Genomic DNA, 20,804 nt, shown 5'->3' with positions numbered 1-20,804 from the left:
ATGATCTACGTGAAGGACATCCAAAAGTGTAACAACACTGGAAATCATTAACAAGTGCACAATATGGTATTGGGTGACCGGCGAGTCAAAGTGCACGAAATTGCTGAGACTATAGGTTTTGCAAAAGATGGGTGCTGCACTTGCTCATGGCAGATTAAAAAACGCACTCACATAAAAATCTCTGAACAGTGCTTGGAGTTTTAACAAGAATAAAACTCGTTTTGTGCATCAATTTATTACTATTGATGAGATTTGGATTAATGATTACACACCAGAATCCAAAATCCAACAGTGGACAGAAGTCGGTTGTTCAGCGCCAAAGAAAACAGAATTGGTTCCATCAACAGGAAAGGTCATGGCATCGGTGTTTTGGGATGCTAAAGGCATTTTGTTTATTATTTATCTTGAAAAGGATAAAACAATAACTGGGGAATATTATTCCGATATTTTAACCAGACTAGATAAAAAAAATTGTGAGAAAATATCTGGTTTGCAGAAGAAAAAAATCATCTTTCATGAGGATAATGCACCTGCCCACAAAGGGGTTTTGGCAATGGGAAAATTAAGGGATCTGCACTATCAATTGTTGGAACATCCACCCTATTCCCCAGATTTGGCTCCCTCTGACTTCCATCTCTTCCCAAAACTAAAACTATTCCTCACTGGTCAGCGTTTTTCTTGAATCAAAGGTGATTGCAGTTGTAGAGGAAGGGGTATTTTGCAAATCTTACTGAGAGCCACTATAGGGATGGGATAATGGCGCTGGAGCATCGCTGGAATAAATGTATTTATCTTAAGGGAGATTATGTTGAAAAATAAAAATAATTTTGAAATTATAAATTTGTTTTTTCATTATTAGGCTGAGAACTTTTCAGACCACCCTCGTATCTTGGGTAAGAGCAGATGATGTAGTTATAGGGATATAATGTGATGGATTTAGTATATTCAGGGAGGATATAGTAGACAGGACAAGGGGTGGGGTACTGCTGATGATAGCAGATGAATTGTCACCAACAATAGTAGGAGTCAGGCAGTTCTTTTGAGTCAATCTTCTATGAGATGAACTAACAGGACGAGAAATATAAAATTGACTGTGGCTATAAGCTAGGGGTGTGTGCAAGGTATGATATGGAAGACATGCATCAGTGGTTTAGTACTAATGCATGGTTAAGTCAAATAATTATTATGGAGAATTGCAACTTCAGAGACAGATTGGAAGGAGGAAAGAGCAAATAGCAGAAACAAAATGGAATTTATACAGTTACAGAGAGAGAGACATAATAAGCAGAATATGGTGGAAGGGATTCAGGATATGAGATCATTAGATCTAGTTACAAGATCATACGACTTGACCATAAACATTATTATTTATATCGGCACTCCATGGAGTCAAAGGACTCATTGCAGGAGACACACTCTATCCATTTAACACAATCCCTATCATATATCTCCTTAAACCTATTCACTATTGGAGCACTCACAACTACTTCTGGCAATCCACTCAACTCATTTTCACCACTCTCCAAAGAACCTATTCTGCACACCCTTACTAGCCAGACTCTTAGACAACTTCCAAGTGTGATGCCTTGTTTTTACCCCTGCTCTCCATGTATTGAAAAATTTCTTGTCAGTCTTGTAGAATTCCTTTAGTAACTTATAAATTTCTATCATATCCCCTCTCTTCTGCCTGTCAGCTAAACTCTGCAACCCACACACACACCCTCACTATATCCTCATAAAGAACATTCCATACACCTGTCACCAACTTGGTGATTCATCTCAGAATCATCTGTGCACAGTATTCAACATGCAACTGAATCATAGCCTTATAAAGAGGAATAATAACCCCCCATTTTTACTTGTCAATGTTCTTCAGCATTCACGTAATCCTCTCATCTATTTTGCCAACCCTAGCAATATGTCCTCTGAATTTCAATTCTCTATCTGCCATCACCCGCAGATCCATATCCCTAGTATCATCAATTTCCTGTAAACTAGTATCATCAATATGATAACAAAGTGGGTAATCTTTTCATCCAGAAATGTATTTCCTTACATTTTTCAACATTGAATTGACAACCATTGTCATTGTCCACACTGCCAATTTATTTAAATCATCCTGTAAAATATCATAAAATGGGGCATTATATCAAGCAATACTTAGTCTTTATTTGAGTTGTAAGTCAGCAGTTAGAATTGAAGGAAGTACAGGAAGATGGTTTAATGTTAAATCTGGTGTGAGACAAGGATGTACATTATCCCCTCTGTTATTCATTATCTATATGGATCACATTATGAAGGAAAGTGGTATTAAACCTGATATCAAAATTGAAGATGTTAATGTCAGCTCTTTGCTTTATGTGGATGATGTTATACTTCTAAATAAATCCGCTACAAGTGCAAGATTCTCTGACTAAATTGAATAGCTGTTGTAATAGATATGGTATGAAGGTCAGCAATAAAAAGACAAAGACAATGAAAATAAGTAGAATCATTAAAAATGTCAACTGTGTTGTGAATGGAGAACCTGTGGAACAAGTAAAACATTTCAGCTACTTGGGCACGATTTTTACTGAAGATGGTAAATTAAATATAGAAATAGACAACAGAATCAGCAAAGCTGGTATGGTAGGAAGTCAATTGAATAAATTCATATGGAATAAGAGAGAAATTAGTCGCAACACTAAATTAGCTGTATACAAGACAGTGTTCAAACCAGTTTTAACTTATGGATCTGAGAGCTGGGTCAGAAGTAAAACACTTGACCAAAGACTACTAGAGACCGCAGATATGAGAGTCCTGAGAAAGATTAGAGGCGTGAACAGGTGGCATCAATGGCAATATCACATTAAAAATGAGGATATTAGGAAAGAATTTGACATTGTCAGCATCCAGGAATGCGTTAGCAGAGCTAATCTCAGGTGGTATGGTCACTTAAATAGAATGGGAGAGGAAAGATTAGCAAAACAAGTGTTCTCTGCCAGGTTGGCAAGAAAACGTCCCAGAGGAAGACAAAGATATAGGTGGATTGATATGGTACAAAGTGCCTTAGACGATAGAAATATAAGATCTGATAATGTTGGAGTCTTGACAAGTAACAGACTGATTTGGAGGAAAATTATAGATAGGAAGTTAGTAATGATGTAATTTTTTCATGTAGTACTGTCATATCCTGTACATCCCTTGAGGGTACATGGCAGGAATTTGATGATGTAAAATATCTACATTACCTTTATCAGCTATTGTCCTCCCTAGTTTTGAATAATTGGCAAATAACTGAATATCCCCTTCCCTCTTCAAATCTTCTGCTATATCTTTAATGTACAAATTCAAGAGTAGTGGTCCTGGTACAGAACCATGGGGCATTCCAATAGTCACCCTCATTCGCCTTGATTCCACTCCACTATACACTACCCTCTGATGTCTGTCTATTAGCCATCCCCTTATCCATGCTACCAGCCTCATATCCATTCCCATCTGCTCCAACTTATGTAATAGTTTTTGATGTGGTATTCCTTTGGCAAAGTCAAAAACTCTTGCATAGATGACCAGGGAGATCACCTCCTACTATACTGGAATCCAAGCACTAGATGCCAATCTAATGCTTGGATTCCAGTATGGTAGGAAATTCATCACAAAAATAACATCAGAAAATTGCTAAATAACTTGGATACGAAAATCGTCTGGTTCTGATGGCATATCTCCAATTGTTGTTACACATTGTGTTCCAGAGCTAACAAATCCTATATTGTCATCAGTATGATTCATTATACTTATTTGGTACTTATTCCAATGCATGCCACAATCTCATATTCATCCTATTTCAAAAAAAAAAAAAAAAAAAAAAAAGTCTGCAGTTAAACTACCAACCCTACTGTCCTATCCAAAATAATGGAGAAAGTCATTAATAGCCAACTCCCTCCACTACTTAGAGGCTCACCAATTAATCAGCAACCACCAGCACTGATTCTGCCATTCAAGATCCACAGCTGACCTTGTAGCTTACATAACCTACCATTGGACACATACCACAGAAAGGTTTGGAGAAACTCGTGCTTTCACTCTTGACATTTCCAAAGCTTTTATCTGGGTGCTTCAGATCGTTCTCTGCACATCATGTTACATAGCTGTTCAAAGCTTCACCACCAATGCTGGAGTGTCATATGGCTCTGTACTATCACCTACTCTCTTTGTCCTTTACATAAATGACCTACTCACAATAACCACTTTGCCTATACACAGCTTTGAAGATAATAGTACTCTCCACTCATTTGACAAACCATGCAGTACTCTGACATACCAGGCCACAAGATCACCTACAACTAGTGCTTAAAACATTGATTTACGTACTACCTTTCAAACCAAGTAAGGACAACCTTGTCATGTTCAATGCCACCAGACAACACGGTCTTGTCTTTTCTCGTGCAAAAGCAATTCCAGCTCACCTACCCTTATCAATATGCAAATCATCAGACAAGATCAGATTTCCTTACTTGGACTAACGTTTACCTCCAGTCTTTCCTGGCATGAACACATTACATCAATAGCATCCATGAAACTTAGCATTCTCTTTCGTTCAAGAGCCTATTTTGCATAAAACCAACTCCTAACCACATATAAATCCCAAATCTGCCCATGTTTAGAATATTGCTCACATGTTTGCAGTGGTGAACCTAAAACCTCCCTTAAAAATCCTTGACACTATCCAGAGGCAGGCAAGCAATTACGCTCATAGATGATTTCTTACAAAGTTACTTCCACCTCTATCTCAGAAGCACAGTGTTTCATCACTACAATTGTTCTATAGGTGCTTTCTTAGTTATTGCTCCAGTGAATCAGCAACCATCATTCCTCCACTTTTTGTTACACCAGTTAATACAAGAGCAGTAGCTGCCCAGCATACCTTTACTGTGCAACTGCAAACCAAACACACTGAACCTGCTTCTATTCTTCCTCTTTTATTCAGTCCGCCTCTGTCCTCTCAAACAGCCTTCCTCATGAATTATTCACAAACAATTGCAACCCTTCAAAAACACATCAATAAATTTCTTTCCTAATCATACCCTACTTCAATCATCCTTTGAAGTAGGTACCGAACAAGGTATCGGTCCCTTGTTCTCTTATATATGGGATCAATATAAAAAGATACCAAAAAGTAGTATATGAAGAGAAGAATCCAGGAGAAGGCAGATGACTAGTGGTGTGCTGCAGAGCTCCTATACTTGGATTGCTCATTGCAGTTGTCTTTGAGCTGCTGTTTATTTTGTACATAAATGACATAGGAAATAATCTGAAGGGAGATATTCAGTTGTTTGCTTATGATGCAAAGTTGAGTAGGGTAATAGTTAAGGCAATGTAGAGAGCTTGCAGAATTATTTAAATGATTTAAAGGCTCAGTATGGACAAAACATAATGGATGCCAATTTAATGTGGAAACTTATGTATTTTGAGATACAAATATCACAAGCTGTGTTTGAGAGAACTGTACTCCAGGAAACTGATGAAGCCAGGAATTTGGTAGTAGTATAAAGAGAGTTGCAGTTTAGAGGACATATTGTTCAACTAGACAGGATAGCTCATAGGATAACTTGGTTAATGAAGAACATACTAACAAGCAGAGATAAGGGAGTTATCATTCCTCTTTATAAAGCCGTTGCTGATACTGCCACATCTGATCAGGTGAGTTTCATGGGAATGATGAAGTGGGGGAGAGGATCCAGAGGAGAGTGACCAAGATGGTGAGTGGTCTATGGAATGTTTTCTATGAGAATAGATTGAGTTTGTGGATTACAGATGTTGGTTGATAGGTGCAAAATGGGAGTATGATAGAAACATTTAATTTATTTATAGGATTGATGCATGGGAAATGTTTCAGCACTTGGCTGGAAGTTTTAGGACAAGAGATCATCCCTGGAAGTTGTGTAAGAGTGTGCTTAGCAACTGTGTGAGGACTAGATTTTTTTGCTTGGAGAGTGGTAAATGAATAGACTAGGTTGCCTGAGTGAGTTGTGAGTGCTTTGTCTGCTAGTGATTAGTGGAAGTATAACAGATATTGTGTTGATGATTTGGGTCTCCCACAATGAATCAGAGCAGCCAGTGCAAATTGGAGAAGCCCATTATAGTATCAGTGTTCTGTAAGTATTCACTTATTTGTTTAAGTTATCAAGAAAATAACTGAATTTTGCTAACCTCGTTGGATGGTGGAGAATTTACTTCCTCTCAATAATTAATAAATCAATATAAAGAAGCTTCCCTAAACTGCGAAAAATCTGGCAGACCTTCATCCCAACATTCAATATTGCCATAGCATGACTGAAGATTGCACCAATTAGAACCGCAGGATACCCAGGCTATAATTGTCTTTTCTTTTGTGTGCCAACATATGTGTTCATATCTTGCTTTTAAGTGACCCAAAAAATATTAGCATGATAGTTAAGTAAATATTGTTAATTATTTGACCCATCATATTAGCTAATCAAGATATATACAATTACAGTGACCTCTCGCTGCTATTATATTTTGACTAGCCACTGTAATTCTCATGATCCATTTTACTGCACACAGTAAACTTTCAGTTCTTAAATTAAGATCGAAAATCATAAAAATAAAGCTAATGCTTTATTTATGATATGATGCACACATAAAGAGAAACTGATGAGCATTCTTGTTGTATTAAAGAAAAACAAATCAAAAGTCTATTACCTGCTATTTTGTTCTGTGGGCTCCCTATCATTATCTAGCCATGTTGATTTGCTGTTTGGAATACCTGAAAATATTGTGAATTTGATATAATGAAATGAAAAACACGCCAGTCTTACACAGTATACATCTCATATGTACTTACTTAAACTCACAAAAAAATAACTAAAGCATCATCATTTTTGTTTTGGTGAAACATAATAATGAATGGTTTTGAATTATTTTAATTAACAGTCAAAATAATAAAATTACTGAACATATATATGCCATGTTGAAGAACTCCACTCAAATAAATAATTCATAATCATATGAAACAAACCACTCACTGGTGAATAAATTATCACATAGCTCAACACTTATTTACACAATATACTTTATGATAAACATGTCAAGATACAGCATGCTGCATTTTTAATTCTACTGCATTCTGTGACCAAGGTTCATTGCAGTGATGTCAATACAAACCTACAATTCAAGTTTTTTAAAAAAATTAAAATATTGAATAAATAATATAAATTCCTTTAAATGTTTCTTTTTAATTCCACAGGAGTAGACAGAACTCTTTTTGGCTCTAACCTTTTGGAAAATTGTCAGCTGACTCCACTGTTAGCCATCATTATAGCTGAGCCTATCAAATATTTCACATGTATGGAGTGAGAGTATAGCAGATCACTGCCACCATCCTACTCCTAACAGATATATATTATTGTCTAAATTTGTGCGAGTTCCTCAGTTGACATTTTTGAGTTGCAGGGTGAAAAAATAGGAGTTATTCCTACTTGCCAAAGAACAAAGGCCTAGAAAAAGTTCTGAACCTGAAATAGTGTTTCTTCTGGAAGCAACGCTATAGAGGTAAGTGCCAATCCCACATGGCTATGTAGGCACAACAAAGAAGTGATAAATTATAAACACATTACTGCTCGTATGGCAAATGCTATTATAATGCAATAGCAATGTTATCACAAGTTCTCTATTGGAAATACTATTTCAACACTATAGTGAATAAACTGTTCATATACAAATTGCATTTACTAATGAGCAGCATCAACAATCCACACCCTCATGTTGATAACTCAGTGGCATTTATTTGAAACTCAATCCAGTCATGTGTATGAGAACAATCATTTAACACTTTTTTCTCCCCCATCCCCTCAGAACATGTATATTAACCATTAGATAACATCCATACCCCAAAATTGCTTTTAAAAATACAGATGTGTTCACTTTTAATCTAATCATATCACCATCACAATGCAGACATCAAAGAGGTCAGCGCTCTCTCTGCACACAAAATGATTACAGACCAAATTGCCTTAAAACAATTACATATAAATATAATGATCATTTCTGAAAATAATTTATTCAATAGTTATTCAACAAAGAGCCATTCAACAATTATTCAACATATAACACTAATATAATAGACTGTACATGCAAAATTATGCAAGTATTTTTTTTTATTAGTCATGTATTATGTATGTATAAATATTATATATTAGTCATGTCATCCAGATGCAAAAAAAGGTAAGGTAAAAGAACTAACTGTCTTGGTTGGCACTAACAATCTGAGAAGCACGAGGTATTCTGTGAGGGAGGATGAAGGCGTTATTGGACGAAGCCAAAATGAAGAGCAAAAAGGTAAAAATTTTAAGTCTCCTGCCAAGCTATGATAGAGATGACGTTCACCAAGCATGCTGAAGTACAAATTCAGGAAAACTTAACAATCAGGGTGGATGCATGTGAATGTGTGTGTGGAGGTAGCAAGTGTGTGAGGTGAGTGAGTGAATGCGAGTATGACAAACAAGTGGTCATATAGTCTCTCAAGCCAAAATATTGAATAGGATAGTTAATTCAAAAAAGTAAAGCTGGCTAGGGGCCCAAAGGCATGCTGCAGTTTCTACAATGAGTTAGCTTTGCATTAGGAACAACCACCTAATAACCTGTTGGCCCACCTTGTAATCACAGATCGCATATACCTAGGAACAGATTCCACAAGGAGTTGAACATCCTTCATGCATAACTCAACATTCCTCCCAAAGGGATGCTGCAGTTTCTACAATGAATTAGCTTTCCATCAAGAACAACCACCTAATAATGCAGTCGTGTACTCACAGTCCTTAGGAACAGATTCCACAAGGTGTTGAAACATCCTCCCATCCTCCATGCAAAACTCGGCTGGTATATGCTGCAGCAACTATGTCATTTAACACTCATTCCATGGTGGAGGATCATCAGTTCTGACACCTCATTCTAGCATATCCCACACATGTTCAATTGGGTTACAGTCAATAGAGTTTTAGAGACCAAGGCAATGAGGCAAATTCATTGTCATGTTCCTTCAACCACTCTAGTTGTACAAGGACAAGTGTTGTCCTGTTGAAATATAGCACTGTGGTCAGGATAGACCTCCTGCAGATATGGATGGAGATGGTTGGCTAACAGGTCCCTGTAGCATTCACCATTCAGTGTTTGTGGGATGATAACTAACGGACCTAGGGTGGGCCAGGAAAAAGCTCCCAAGACCATAACTCTACCTCCACCAGCCTGTTGAACCCCAGTTGTGCAACTGGGGGATAGGGCTTCATCCTGTTTATGCCAAATGCAAACCTGGATATTAGCATGGTGCAAAAGAAGTAGTACTTCACTCCAGAAGACCCTCTTCCATCTGTCAAGGGTCCATTGCCAATGTTCCTTGGCCCATGCAAGGCGTTGTTTGTGATGACTGGCTGCCATCGTGGGTACCCTTGTTGGTCTCTGGCTGAGGAACCTCGCGAAGCAAGGTACAGTGCATGTGGAAATGAGTTGAACTGTCCTGCTGTTGTACTGGTGGGTGAGCTGTGTGAATGTTGTATGTCCTTGCTGAGATACCAATCATGACAACTGACACTCACCTCAAGGATCAACCATGTGTGGCTAATCAATGTTAGTATTACTAATACTAATCAATATTCATGGTTAATCCTTTCCTGGTACACCCTTGATACAACAGTATGGGAGTAACCAACAAGTGTGGCCATTTCCGAAATACTGGCACCTTCCCTCCGGGCCTCAACCATCTGCCCACAGTCAACTCACCACATTTCCCCATTACTGGCAACGTTTACTGATTACATGCAGAGGATAGGTGTGCCCATTTATAGTAACAGCATGTGATGCTGATATTGTGGTACTTCATTATCTCGCTGAGATATGTAAATTGTGGTGGTGGGGTTCCTAATGCAAAGCTAATTCAGTATATATAATAATGCCAGAAGTATCAAGAACATGGAAGAATTTTTGGCATTAGTTAGTGCAACCTCACCAGTAGTTATAGGCAATTAACAAGACTTGGCTAACAGCGATTACAGGGATAGAATGTGCAGTTTAGTATTTTCAGGGAAGATAGGCTGTGGGGAGGGGATACTACTACTGATGATGAATTGTGTCCAAAAAGAAAAGGAGATAGGCAGGAGGGTGACAGTTCATTTGAAGTAGTCTGGTGTGAGATCATGGCCAATAAGATGGCTGTTTGCTGCTATAGGGCAGGGAGTTCCAGGAAGGATCTGGAAGACATGCATCAGCAAATTAGTACAAGTGCAAGTCGAGTGATTATTATGAGGCACTTCAACTATGGAGATACAGACTAGAAAGAAGAGAGATTACATGGCAGGAGGAAAATGAAATTTATACACCTACTGAGAGATAATTACTTGGGGCAGCATGTGATAGAGGGGGCCAGAGTATCGGACCTGGTCACAGGATCAGAAGAGTGATCCATAACTAAGGTGGCTACAGTGCCTCGGATTGGGGATAGTGACATGTGGTCTTGACTTGGGAGACTGTAAAAAATGAGGAATATTCTATCAGGAAGGAGTATATGTGGAATTACAAGGCAGGTGATTATTACAAGCTCTGGCAGAAGCACAAAGCTGTGCACTGGCATAAAACTCTGCAAGGGAAGGATGTTAGTAGTCATAGAAGATAGTAAGAGTCGAATTTAACAGAATAGATCTTTCGTGCTTCCGACTTTTTGAAGTTATTTCTAATAACATAGAGAACAACTTATGGACACTTCTAGATAAGATGATTTATAACAGTTTCAACAAATCTTTTCTAATTAGTAAAAAAAACTCAAATCAAAAAATTCAACACACTATATGAAAAGTATTACAACTCCGGACCAAGTCTCCCTGATGAAAAAGTGATTTTTAACCTTTCAGACCATATATTAACACAAACAGAAACTGAAATACTTAAGAAAGGATTCAATTTCGCCATCGCCCCAGATCGTATTCCTAAGGTCGGCATCATCAGTAACATAGAGAAAGCACTCTCATCCTTTCCAGAAACAATGGCAAATGATCTGAGATTAAAAAGTGCTATTATCCTTTCAACTTCAAAGACACCTAACCTAAACATAACACCCCAAGAAAAAAGAGCTCTCTCAAACTTGAAAAAGGATAAACAAATAACTATCTTAAAAGCAGACAAACTAATGCCACGGTCATTTTAAACACTAAGGACTACATAGCCAAGATTGCAGAATTACTATCAGACCCATCAACGTATCACATATTAGAGTCGAACCCAACATGGAAAAATCACAAGGACACTAACAACTTATTACGGAACATGGCTAGTTGGTCCACAGATTTGCAAACAGAATCTGAAGTCACTACACCCATTAACGCCACGAATGTATGGAGCCCCGAAAGTCCACAAAAGTGGAGTTCCACTACACCCAATCATTGATGAAAGAAATGCTCCCACATATTTATTGTCCAAACACCTCTCCAGCCTCCTAAAAGGACATATCAGAAAATCTGACACTTACATTAAGAATTCAAAAACATCTCGATTTTAAAGACAGACATTCTCACTAGCTTAGACATGGTATCTTTATTTACCAACATCCCAGTAGAAGTAGTTATCAGTATCCTATACAATCTCTTCACTGAAGATACGGCTCACCTTTTCATCACTGCCTTAAATCTAATTATTTCAAATAGAACGAAATGTTATACGAGCAACTAAATGGCTTAACTATGGGCAGTCCCCTTTCACCGCCTTGTCCAGATCTGTTCATGGAAAAAGCTAGAAGCAGACATCCTCTCAAAATTAGACCCAAAACCTTTAGTGTGGTGGAGGTATGTAGACAATGTCTTCATAATTTGCAGGGACACAAAAACAGCTCTTTTAGACTTTTTAACCAAAATTAATTCTTTTCATCAAAAAATACAATTCACTACCATTTTTGGATCTCCTAATCAAGAAACTAGCAGATGGATATATCAAACTAACAGTCTACCGCAAACCAACACACACTGGATGCTACCTTCATTTCAAGTCAACTCACCATATTTCCCAGAAGCTCAGCTTCTCATCTCAGAAGAAAAGGAACTCTGTGATGAAATTACTCATATATCAGAGACATTAATAAAAAATGGCTATCCAAAGAATCTAATCAACAAGATTCTTCATAGAACCCCTACCATCACTCAATACAGGTTATTCCTTATGCAGGTATAGTGTCCAAGAAGATTGCAAAACTTTTTAAACCTTTCAAAATCAGAGTTGCGTTCAAACCAGTCAAGATTGTCCGTCATGTTTTAAGATCGCCAAAAGACATTAATCCTTTTTTCAAACACGCTGGAGTGTACAACATCCCATGTGTTTGTGGTCTAAACTATATAGGACACTATATAGTTTAAACCATGTATAGGACACTATATAGGAGAAGCCTCGAAATCCCCCCCCCCCCCAAAAAAAAAGAACATATAGGAGATGTCAATAACAACACAACAGACAACTTAGGTCTAGCCCATCATTTCACGATTACTAACCATACCATTGATTGGGATAGCAGCTCCATGCCTTACCTAGAAGAAGATTTCCACTGTAGAAATTTCAAAGAAGCCATAGTCCTCCGTTCTGGAGAAAATCTTAACAGAAACCAGGGAATGATAATAGCTGACATATGGAAAACCTTAATAAGATCACTCAGTCTGCCAGGATTTAATTTCGCTCAAAACTACAGAACGTGCTCTCATAACAGTGACTAACACAACACGCTCCATGCATGTATTGTTACACGTTCTGTTTTAATGTTTAATTTATACAATAGTGTTACTCCATTTTCTCTGTACTAGCCACTTTGAGTTTTTTCTCTTACCATTATAAGCCCCGAAGAAGCCGGACAGCCCCATCGGCAAACGTTTTATGTTGGTATTAGATGTTTATAAATCATGGTCAATTAAAGATCAATATATATTTCAATTGATCTCAATGTGAATAAAGCTGTGAGATTTGATTGGTTTTAAAGTCTTAGCTTTGGTGTAGAGTGGAAAGAGCACAATATTCCCTTGCATAAGAGAGGTTCAAAAGACTACAGAAGCAAATTATAAACCAATCAATATCACAGGAATGGTGGTAAAAGTACTTGGAAAAATTTTTCAAAAGAGAATTCAGGAATAGTTGGATAGAAATATGACACACTATGAGGGGCAACGTGGCTTTATGAAAAGTTGGTCATACCTTAGTAATGGAGTGACTGCTGAGTTTAATAAGGGAAATGGCTACATGATGATACTGCTGATTTTGCACAAAGGCATTTGACCAATACCACATGGAACTCTGTTACACAAAATAGAACAAATTGGGATGGATATGACACTGGTTATGTGGATAAGAGGATGACTGCTGGACAGATATCAAAAAGTTGTATATGGAGGAGCAAAATCTACACTAAAACAGGTGACTAGTGGTGTGCCACAAAGTTCAATCCTAGGACTTTAATTTGTATATAAGAAGTAACCTGAATGGAAATATTCAATTGTTTGCTGATAATAGAAAATTAGAGTAATAGTGAATCAAGGCAATGTGGAGAGCTTGCAAGACAATTTAAATAGGCTGTCAGTATGGGCAAAAGATAATGGGTATCAGTTTAATGTGAAGAAATGTAAAGTGATGCTATTGAGAGAAACATATTACAAGCTATGTACAACACTGATGGAACTGAATTCCAGGAAAGAGAAGAAAGTTAGGGATTTAAGAGTGGTAGTAGAAGAGTTGAAGTTTGGAGCACATATTGCTAAGGTAGCTCATAAAATTACTTGGCTATTGAAGAACACACTAACAAGTAGAAATAAGGAAGTTATTCCTCTTTATAAGAGGAATAACAACTTCCTCTTCCTGTCTGCATATGGATTACTGTGCTCAGGTCCGATCTTCTGGGTTTCTTGGGATAAGAAAGTCGTGGAAAGGATTCAGAGGCAAGTGATCTGTGGAACATTCCCCATGAGAATACACTGAGGGTGTGTGTGTGTGTAGACTGCAGAGGTTGGTTGATTGGTGAAAAAGAGATGATATGATAGAAACATTTACTCATTATATACTTAAAGGATTTTATAGGATTGATGGAGGGGAATTTTTTCAACACGTAGCTAGAGGGGGGCAAAACAAGAGATGATACCTATAAGTTGAGTAAAAGTTTAGTTAATAAGGGTGCAAGGACTAGATTTTTCACTTGGAGAGTTTTGAATGAGTGGAATGGATTGCCAGAATCAGTTGTTAGCGCTTAACAGACAATGGGTTTAAGGAGAGGTATAATAGATTGTGTGTATAAATTGGGTCTTCCACGATGTCTTTGGAATCCATGGAGGTGCCCATACAATAATAATAATGAAATCATGCTTCATGAAGATGGTATTATGATGATTATGTAAACTTTTGGCAATAAAAATCAATTATAAAGAGAAAAACTGACTAATTTTGCCATAGATACTTGTTGCTTCTTCTGGTTAGGACAAACAAAGAAAAAATACAATAAAAGGATAACATGAACTATAACATTACAAGGACCGTTACAATATAAGTAGAAACAGAAACCATGTGGAGAATGGGAATTGGCACAGGTTAGCTATTGTTCAGTGATATAGTGGGTGGTTTCCAAATATCAGCATAATCAATCGTTAATTCCTTTTGAGTGTGCCTTGTGAATGAATAACCACGGTAGATTCTTTTATGTTGCATGCAGCTAAGTTGTCCTCTATATATATAAGATTCAACACATAAAACAAAATATAAAATTTTCATATTTAAACTACTGCTGCAAAGAGTCAGCTCCGTTTCTTTGATGTTATATATCACCAATGATTTTAAATTTATAAATACATTAAAAATATTTTTTTAAAAGAATGTAGGAATGCTTTATGTGTTTGAATTCTGCAGCACCTACTCACTACAGGAACTTCAGAATAATAAATGTGTGCAAGAGAAAATGATAGGGTGCAAGGACAAGATTAGAGATAATCCCAGAAATGGTAGAATAATTTTGTCAAGAAAGAAATATGAAAAGTGGAAATATGGTTGGTCATAGTCACGCTGTGCCATTTCAAAGGCTACAGATAAGCATTTATTTTTTTTAAAAAAAAAATCAGAGCCATGTTGTATCTACAAATAAATAGCATTTATGCTGAAATGTGTTAATTCTTAGTAAAAATTTAAAAAATTTTGTGCGAGTTATCCAAGTATAAATGGACTTGAAAAAAAAAAAAAAAAACTGCATTCATTTCAGTGAAGTGTAAGTACTCCTCCAGAACATATGTATGGTAAGATGATTATACATTGATCACACATACAGGGGTCATCTGCCCTCAATAGATAAGAGTTGTATTATTTTTGTGGATTTTTACACAATCCATATATACAGAGATGGTGTGGAAATAACTTGCATGTTATTTATTTAAGGCAGCCATTTTTTTATAACTTAATTCAGAAAGCCTTTTTTTTAAATAGTTTGAAGCGTTCACTGATATAGTAACATGTCCATTATTAGCTCCCGTAATAACTATTTTCTTATTCCTCCATTTTTTTTTTTTTTTTTAAATTTGTTAGTGGTGTTCATTGCCAATGAAACTACTTCTGAGAGGCTTTGCTGTTTTTTAAAACATTAGGCACATGTTGTTGTGACTGCATTAGAAACTGATGAATGCCATGTCCTATCATCACTTTCAGGATGGCAATATTCAAAATTTCTTTACGTGTTATGATACAATTAAAACTTTGACTAAAGACTTGAATGGCTGGTTGGCTAAGTGATGCTGTTAATAATCTGACTACCACTTTCTTTTGTTTGTTTGTAATGAACAGCACCAAGCTTCTAGTGGTTAATGAACTAGACAGGCAATTACCACATCTTCTATTAAGTAATAGTGTTAGCTATATTGGGACAGACAATCCCAAAGCTGCAGTGCAATTCTTCGAGTTAAAAACATAAGTACTATGTATGTAAGTTATCATTAGAAGAATTACAATTATCAGTCACAAAACTAGTAGATAGAAATTAAAAGAACAGAGGGGAAGATCTGAAATCACTGCTACAGAAATAATTAAATACAGATATGCCTTATCAAAAGAGAGTTATAAAGTTCATAACTTTAATTATTCTTACTGTAATTCCTCTGAACAGTAGGCAGCAATAATGAAGTCTGTGATGGTAATTGGAACAATGACACTGAAACCCACACAATGATCAAAATAAGTCAAATTCTTATCAAACACCGAACTTGCAAAATTCATTCTCACTGACTAATATCTAAGGAGGTATTAGGGTATCTGCTCTCATTCTCATAGTGCTGTGACCTCAGTTCATAAACCATTCAAAGAAAAAAAAAAATGGACTTTCCCTATTCCGTTGCCAAATCTCACCTGTTAATGTGCTCAAGAATCAAGCAATAAAAGCACACAACATTCCACTAAAAAGGAACTACTGTACAATGTATATTCAAATTCATTTTCTCTGCTGCCTTATATATCATCTATAATATTAAATAAAATATAATATAAAAAAAAGCCAGGGAGGATATAGTACATCAATTTAAAAGAAAAATATTTGCACACTAGGATACAGCACACTTACATTGTAGGGAATGGGGTGGGGGGAGGCACAACAGAACTATATGGGTATTTAAGATCAATAACAAGGTTCAACTCCCATCCATGATATTTTTATTATGAGAAGTATACTAAAAACATGAGCCTGCAGAACTATTATCAGTAGGAACATGGAATATACAGACACTTTGGTTGTCAGGAAAACTAGAACTACTTCGCGAGGAAATGAAAAGATATTGGCGTGATATAATAGAACTGGCAGAGATGCGATGGACATCATCAGGAGAGATAAATAGATGCAAAGTCATATGGTCAGGGCATGACACCAAGCATGAAGCAGGAGTTGGTTTCCTTCTTAACAAAACAAAAGCTAGAAAGGCACTGTTAGTCTACAAACTAGTCAATGAACAAATCATAGCAGCAAGATTTCAAAACCATTTAATATACCAATAGTCCAGATATATGCACCCACATTTGACAGTACAGATGAGGATATTGATTTATGTTACAAAGATCCGACAGAGACAATAGAAACAATACCAAAGCAAGATGTACTAATTATTGAAGGAGATAGGAATGCCAAAGTTGGAATAGAAAATGATGGTTGGGACAACGTCATGGGAAAATATTGTTTTGTAGAAAGAAATGACCGAGGGGAAAAAATGTTAGAATTTGCTGGGGACCACGAAATGATGATCTGTAACACAAGATTCCAGCAAGAGGAGTGTAGAAAATGGATGTGGTGATCAAATGATGGGAAAACCAAGAACATGATTGATATGATATGATTACGATTAAAAGAAGATGGATAACATCAGTACAGCAGTGTCGAACTTTTCAAGGAATGGATATAGATTCAGATCATAGTTTAGTGATTGCCAACATCAAACTGAAATTAAAAAGAAAAAAATCTCATCATCAGAAACGAAGAGATACATAATACCAAACATTCATGTTTGGTATTATGAATGGTGTAAACAGAAGAGGTATACCATACAGAGAATGGATGGATGATATAAAGGACTGGTGTGGAATGGGTTTACAGAAATTGTGACACAGTGCATTGGACAAAGAAAGGTGGAAGAAGATAGTAAAGGAGGCTTCGGACACCAACGGGCAGTAAGCCCATGGTTTGTGATGATGATATAGCACACTTGTATTGTGTGGAATGGGGGGAGGGCACAACAGAACTACATGGGTATTTAAGATCAATAATGAGGTTCCAATCCATGATATTTTGTTATAAAAAGTATACGAGAAAAAATGCTTCCAGTGTGTCTATCACTAGCACCTAAATGATTTTATGTAAATCCCATTCATAGAAGGCTATTAACATTATACATTAGTCAAACAATAGTATTAATGGTATAGGTGGGCTAAAGAAAATACCTAAAAAAAGTTGGTAGGAAAAAGAAAAAAAATTTGAACTTTTTCCAACCACTTCAGGTCCTCAGTAAGCAGAGGGGGTGGATCTCACAGTTTCAAAAAAAATTAATCTGCTACTACTAAAAAGACATTCACAAAATGTCCATGCTCATGATATAATTCAAACCAGATGCTTGCTGGTGAAGGCAGTTATCCTGTCATTTGCTACATCAACACAACAGTTAGACTGAGCTGCTAAAATAAAGCAATTAAAAAAAAGCTATAAAAACATTTTATGTTTGCATAAATTAAATTGAAATCTACTTACTCTCCATTGCTTTAGTAGCTGTATCCACCAAACTTGTCCAATCAATGTCTCTTCCTTCTGGTAAAGGAATCATAGAATGTGACAAAGGTGGAGGTGGTGGTGGCGGTGGTGGTGGACTTTTCCCTTTTAACTTGCTTACTGTCTGGCTGGATGTAGCTCTAGGTGACAATCTGTAATATTTGTAATAGTTATAACAGTAATTAATATGAAAAAGGTAAAAGGAATATATGTAATTTATTTTTTTTCTAGCAATCCCTGAAGTATAAAAGGCTTTAACCACTTCAAGGAACAAAGTGGATCAGAGTGCAGTTAAGGAATATTATCGAAAAAAAAAGTTTCTGAAATTTGCTTTTCAGGTTGATACAAAGGCAAGCTTTATGCGCAGCAAAGGATTGCACCTATTTTCTTGACCCATCAATGCTTATGCTCCCCCCCCCCCCTACACACACACAAAAAGATTTTAAAAAATAAAAATTCAGCATGGATGTTTCTCTTATTTTATCCAGCCATTATCACACTATAAAAAAAAAAAATAATAAATAAATAAAAAAAGGATTAGAAATATATTGTATACAATCATGCTACCATTTCTATTTAAAATTACATTCAACTAAAGTTGCAAGAAATTATATTCTTGTTCAATCCTTTATACAAGTGTAACCAAACAACGTTTCTGTGTGAAGTATCTTCCCAACTATGCTATTTGTACATTGAGGCTAAATGATGAAACCTCTGTAAAGGCAAAGACCAGTCGGGGTAGTGACTTCCCAAAATGCATAACATTATACACATCTAAAAAGATGTGTGCGCTATGTTTTGGGATACTAAAGCAATTAATGTGAAGTTATTAGTCTTTATACACAAGTGGCCTAGTCATGAAGATACTTCATATGCCAACTTTATTTTGCTGACCAAATATGGATAAAAGATTAAACAAGAATTAATTTCTTGACAAGCTTGATTTAATTTATAATCAAGTGAGAAAACTTTCTACATTTGAAATTACAGTTACACTGCATATAGTATAAGGAACTGTATGTTTCGTGCTGATCAGCAGCACTGGCTCTCAGAAAAACAGTGAAATTGAGTTAGTTAAATTAAGTGTTCTGAGTGTTTGAAAAATTATCACACCTCTTAATGGAAGTGTGATAATCCTTCACACTTAATCAATAGCTTCTCCTTCTTATCCACGCATCTTCAAACTCATTCAGTATGCTTCATATCTATATTTTGGTGGATGTGAAAACATGTCATGACAGGTACGGAGGATAAGCACAACTAAAGCATGCCAAGGTTGTTTGTTTTTTTTTTGGTTTTAATAAATATAATATAAAAAAATATTAATTAATATTAAATAATAATTATATAAATAAATAATAAAATAAACTGGCTCTGCATGCTAAAGACATCCCACAAGAATTCTATGCTACAAGTAAAAGAAAGAATGAAAGAATAACTCTAAATCCAGATGATATATGAGGGTTACAGATGCAGAAGAAGTTGTTCAGTTAATGAGTGCCTATTTCATTAAAAGCTATCAACCTGTGAACGCAACATTGAGCTCACTGTTATCTCTTCACTAGATGAAGAAACGCAGGTGTGCGAGGCCGAGGTATTAGAGCTGTTGCACAAACTGAATAAGAATTCAGCAATAGGAACTGGTGGAATATCAGCACATGTGCTAAAAGAGTGTTCAGCTGAACTGGCCATTCCTTTGACCAGGATGTTTAATATGAGTCTCAGAACAGGGAAGATTCCTCAGGAATGGAAGGAATGTATGATAATTCCATTGCACAAGGGTGGTGCAAAGACTGATGTATCCAACTATCAACCAATTAGTATCTCAGGAGTGGTGATGAAGATTTTGGAAAAATTGGTTAGGGCCGCATTCAGAAATGGGTTGACAGTGAATCTCTACTTTGCAATGAACAACATGGGTTTACTAAGAGAAGGTCATTAACAACTTACTCACATTCTATAACAATGTTACCATGGAACTAGACAAGGGGAATGGATACACCATGATACTTTTGGATTTTGCTAAGGCTTTTGACAGAATATAGCATGGTAGACTGTTGCATAAATTGGAAAAAATGGGTTTGGGTTATACAATATTATCATGGATAAGAGGATGACTGACTGACAGATATCAGAAAGTGGTATACGGGGGATCTGAGTCTGCAAAGTTTAAAGTAACAAGTGATGTACCACAAGGATCAGTGCTTGGTTAACTGATATTCAATCTGTACATTAATGATATTGGGAAGGATTTGACAAGCGACATACAGCTATTTGCTGATGATGCAAAGATAGGAAAGGTAATCAGGAATGCTGCTGATATGCAGTCTTTGCAGAATGATTTGAATAGGCTGGAACTGTTAGCATGGGAAAACAGGTGTCGGTTCAATGTCAGTAAATGTGAAGTTATTCACTTCGGCATGATTAGATATCCAATGTCGTATAATATTGGTGGGATAAGGCTAGAAAAACTGATCAGGCTAGGGATCTTGGAGTATTAATAGATGGGAAGTTGAAGTTC

The 20,804-nt window shown here is 36.4% G+C and overlaps 1 protein-coding gene across 4 annotated transcripts in view; it reads right to left on the bottom strand.

Moving 5' to 3' along the window:
- LOC150102608 (signal-induced proliferation-associated 1-like protein 2) overlaps positions 1-20,804 on the bottom strand; it is a 485,410-nt gene that overhangs the window by 22,961 nt on the left and 441,645 nt on the right. For all 4 annotated transcript variants that reach the window (XM_090398858.1, XM_090398862.1, XM_090398859.1 and 1 more), the window contains 2 exons: positions 18,266-18,435; positions 6,703-6,766 (listed from right to left, as the gene is read on the bottom strand). In XM_090398858.1, the coding sequence (XP_090254984.1) occupies positions 6,703-6,766; positions 18,266-18,435 (234 nt within the window). The remainder of the gene's footprint in view (positions 1-6,702; positions 6,767-18,265; positions 18,436-20,804) is intronic.

Source organism: Typopeltis vanoorti, chromosome 10 (assembly GCF_054136105.1).
Source record: "Typopeltis vanoorti isolate ZY-2024b chromosome 10, IOZ_Tvanoo_1.0, whole genome shotgun sequence".
Lineage (NCBI taxonomy): Eukaryota > Metazoa > Arthropoda > Arachnida > Uropygi > Thelyphonidae > Typopeltis > Typopeltis vanoorti.
This window is presented reverse-complemented; position numbering and strand designations above follow the sequence as displayed.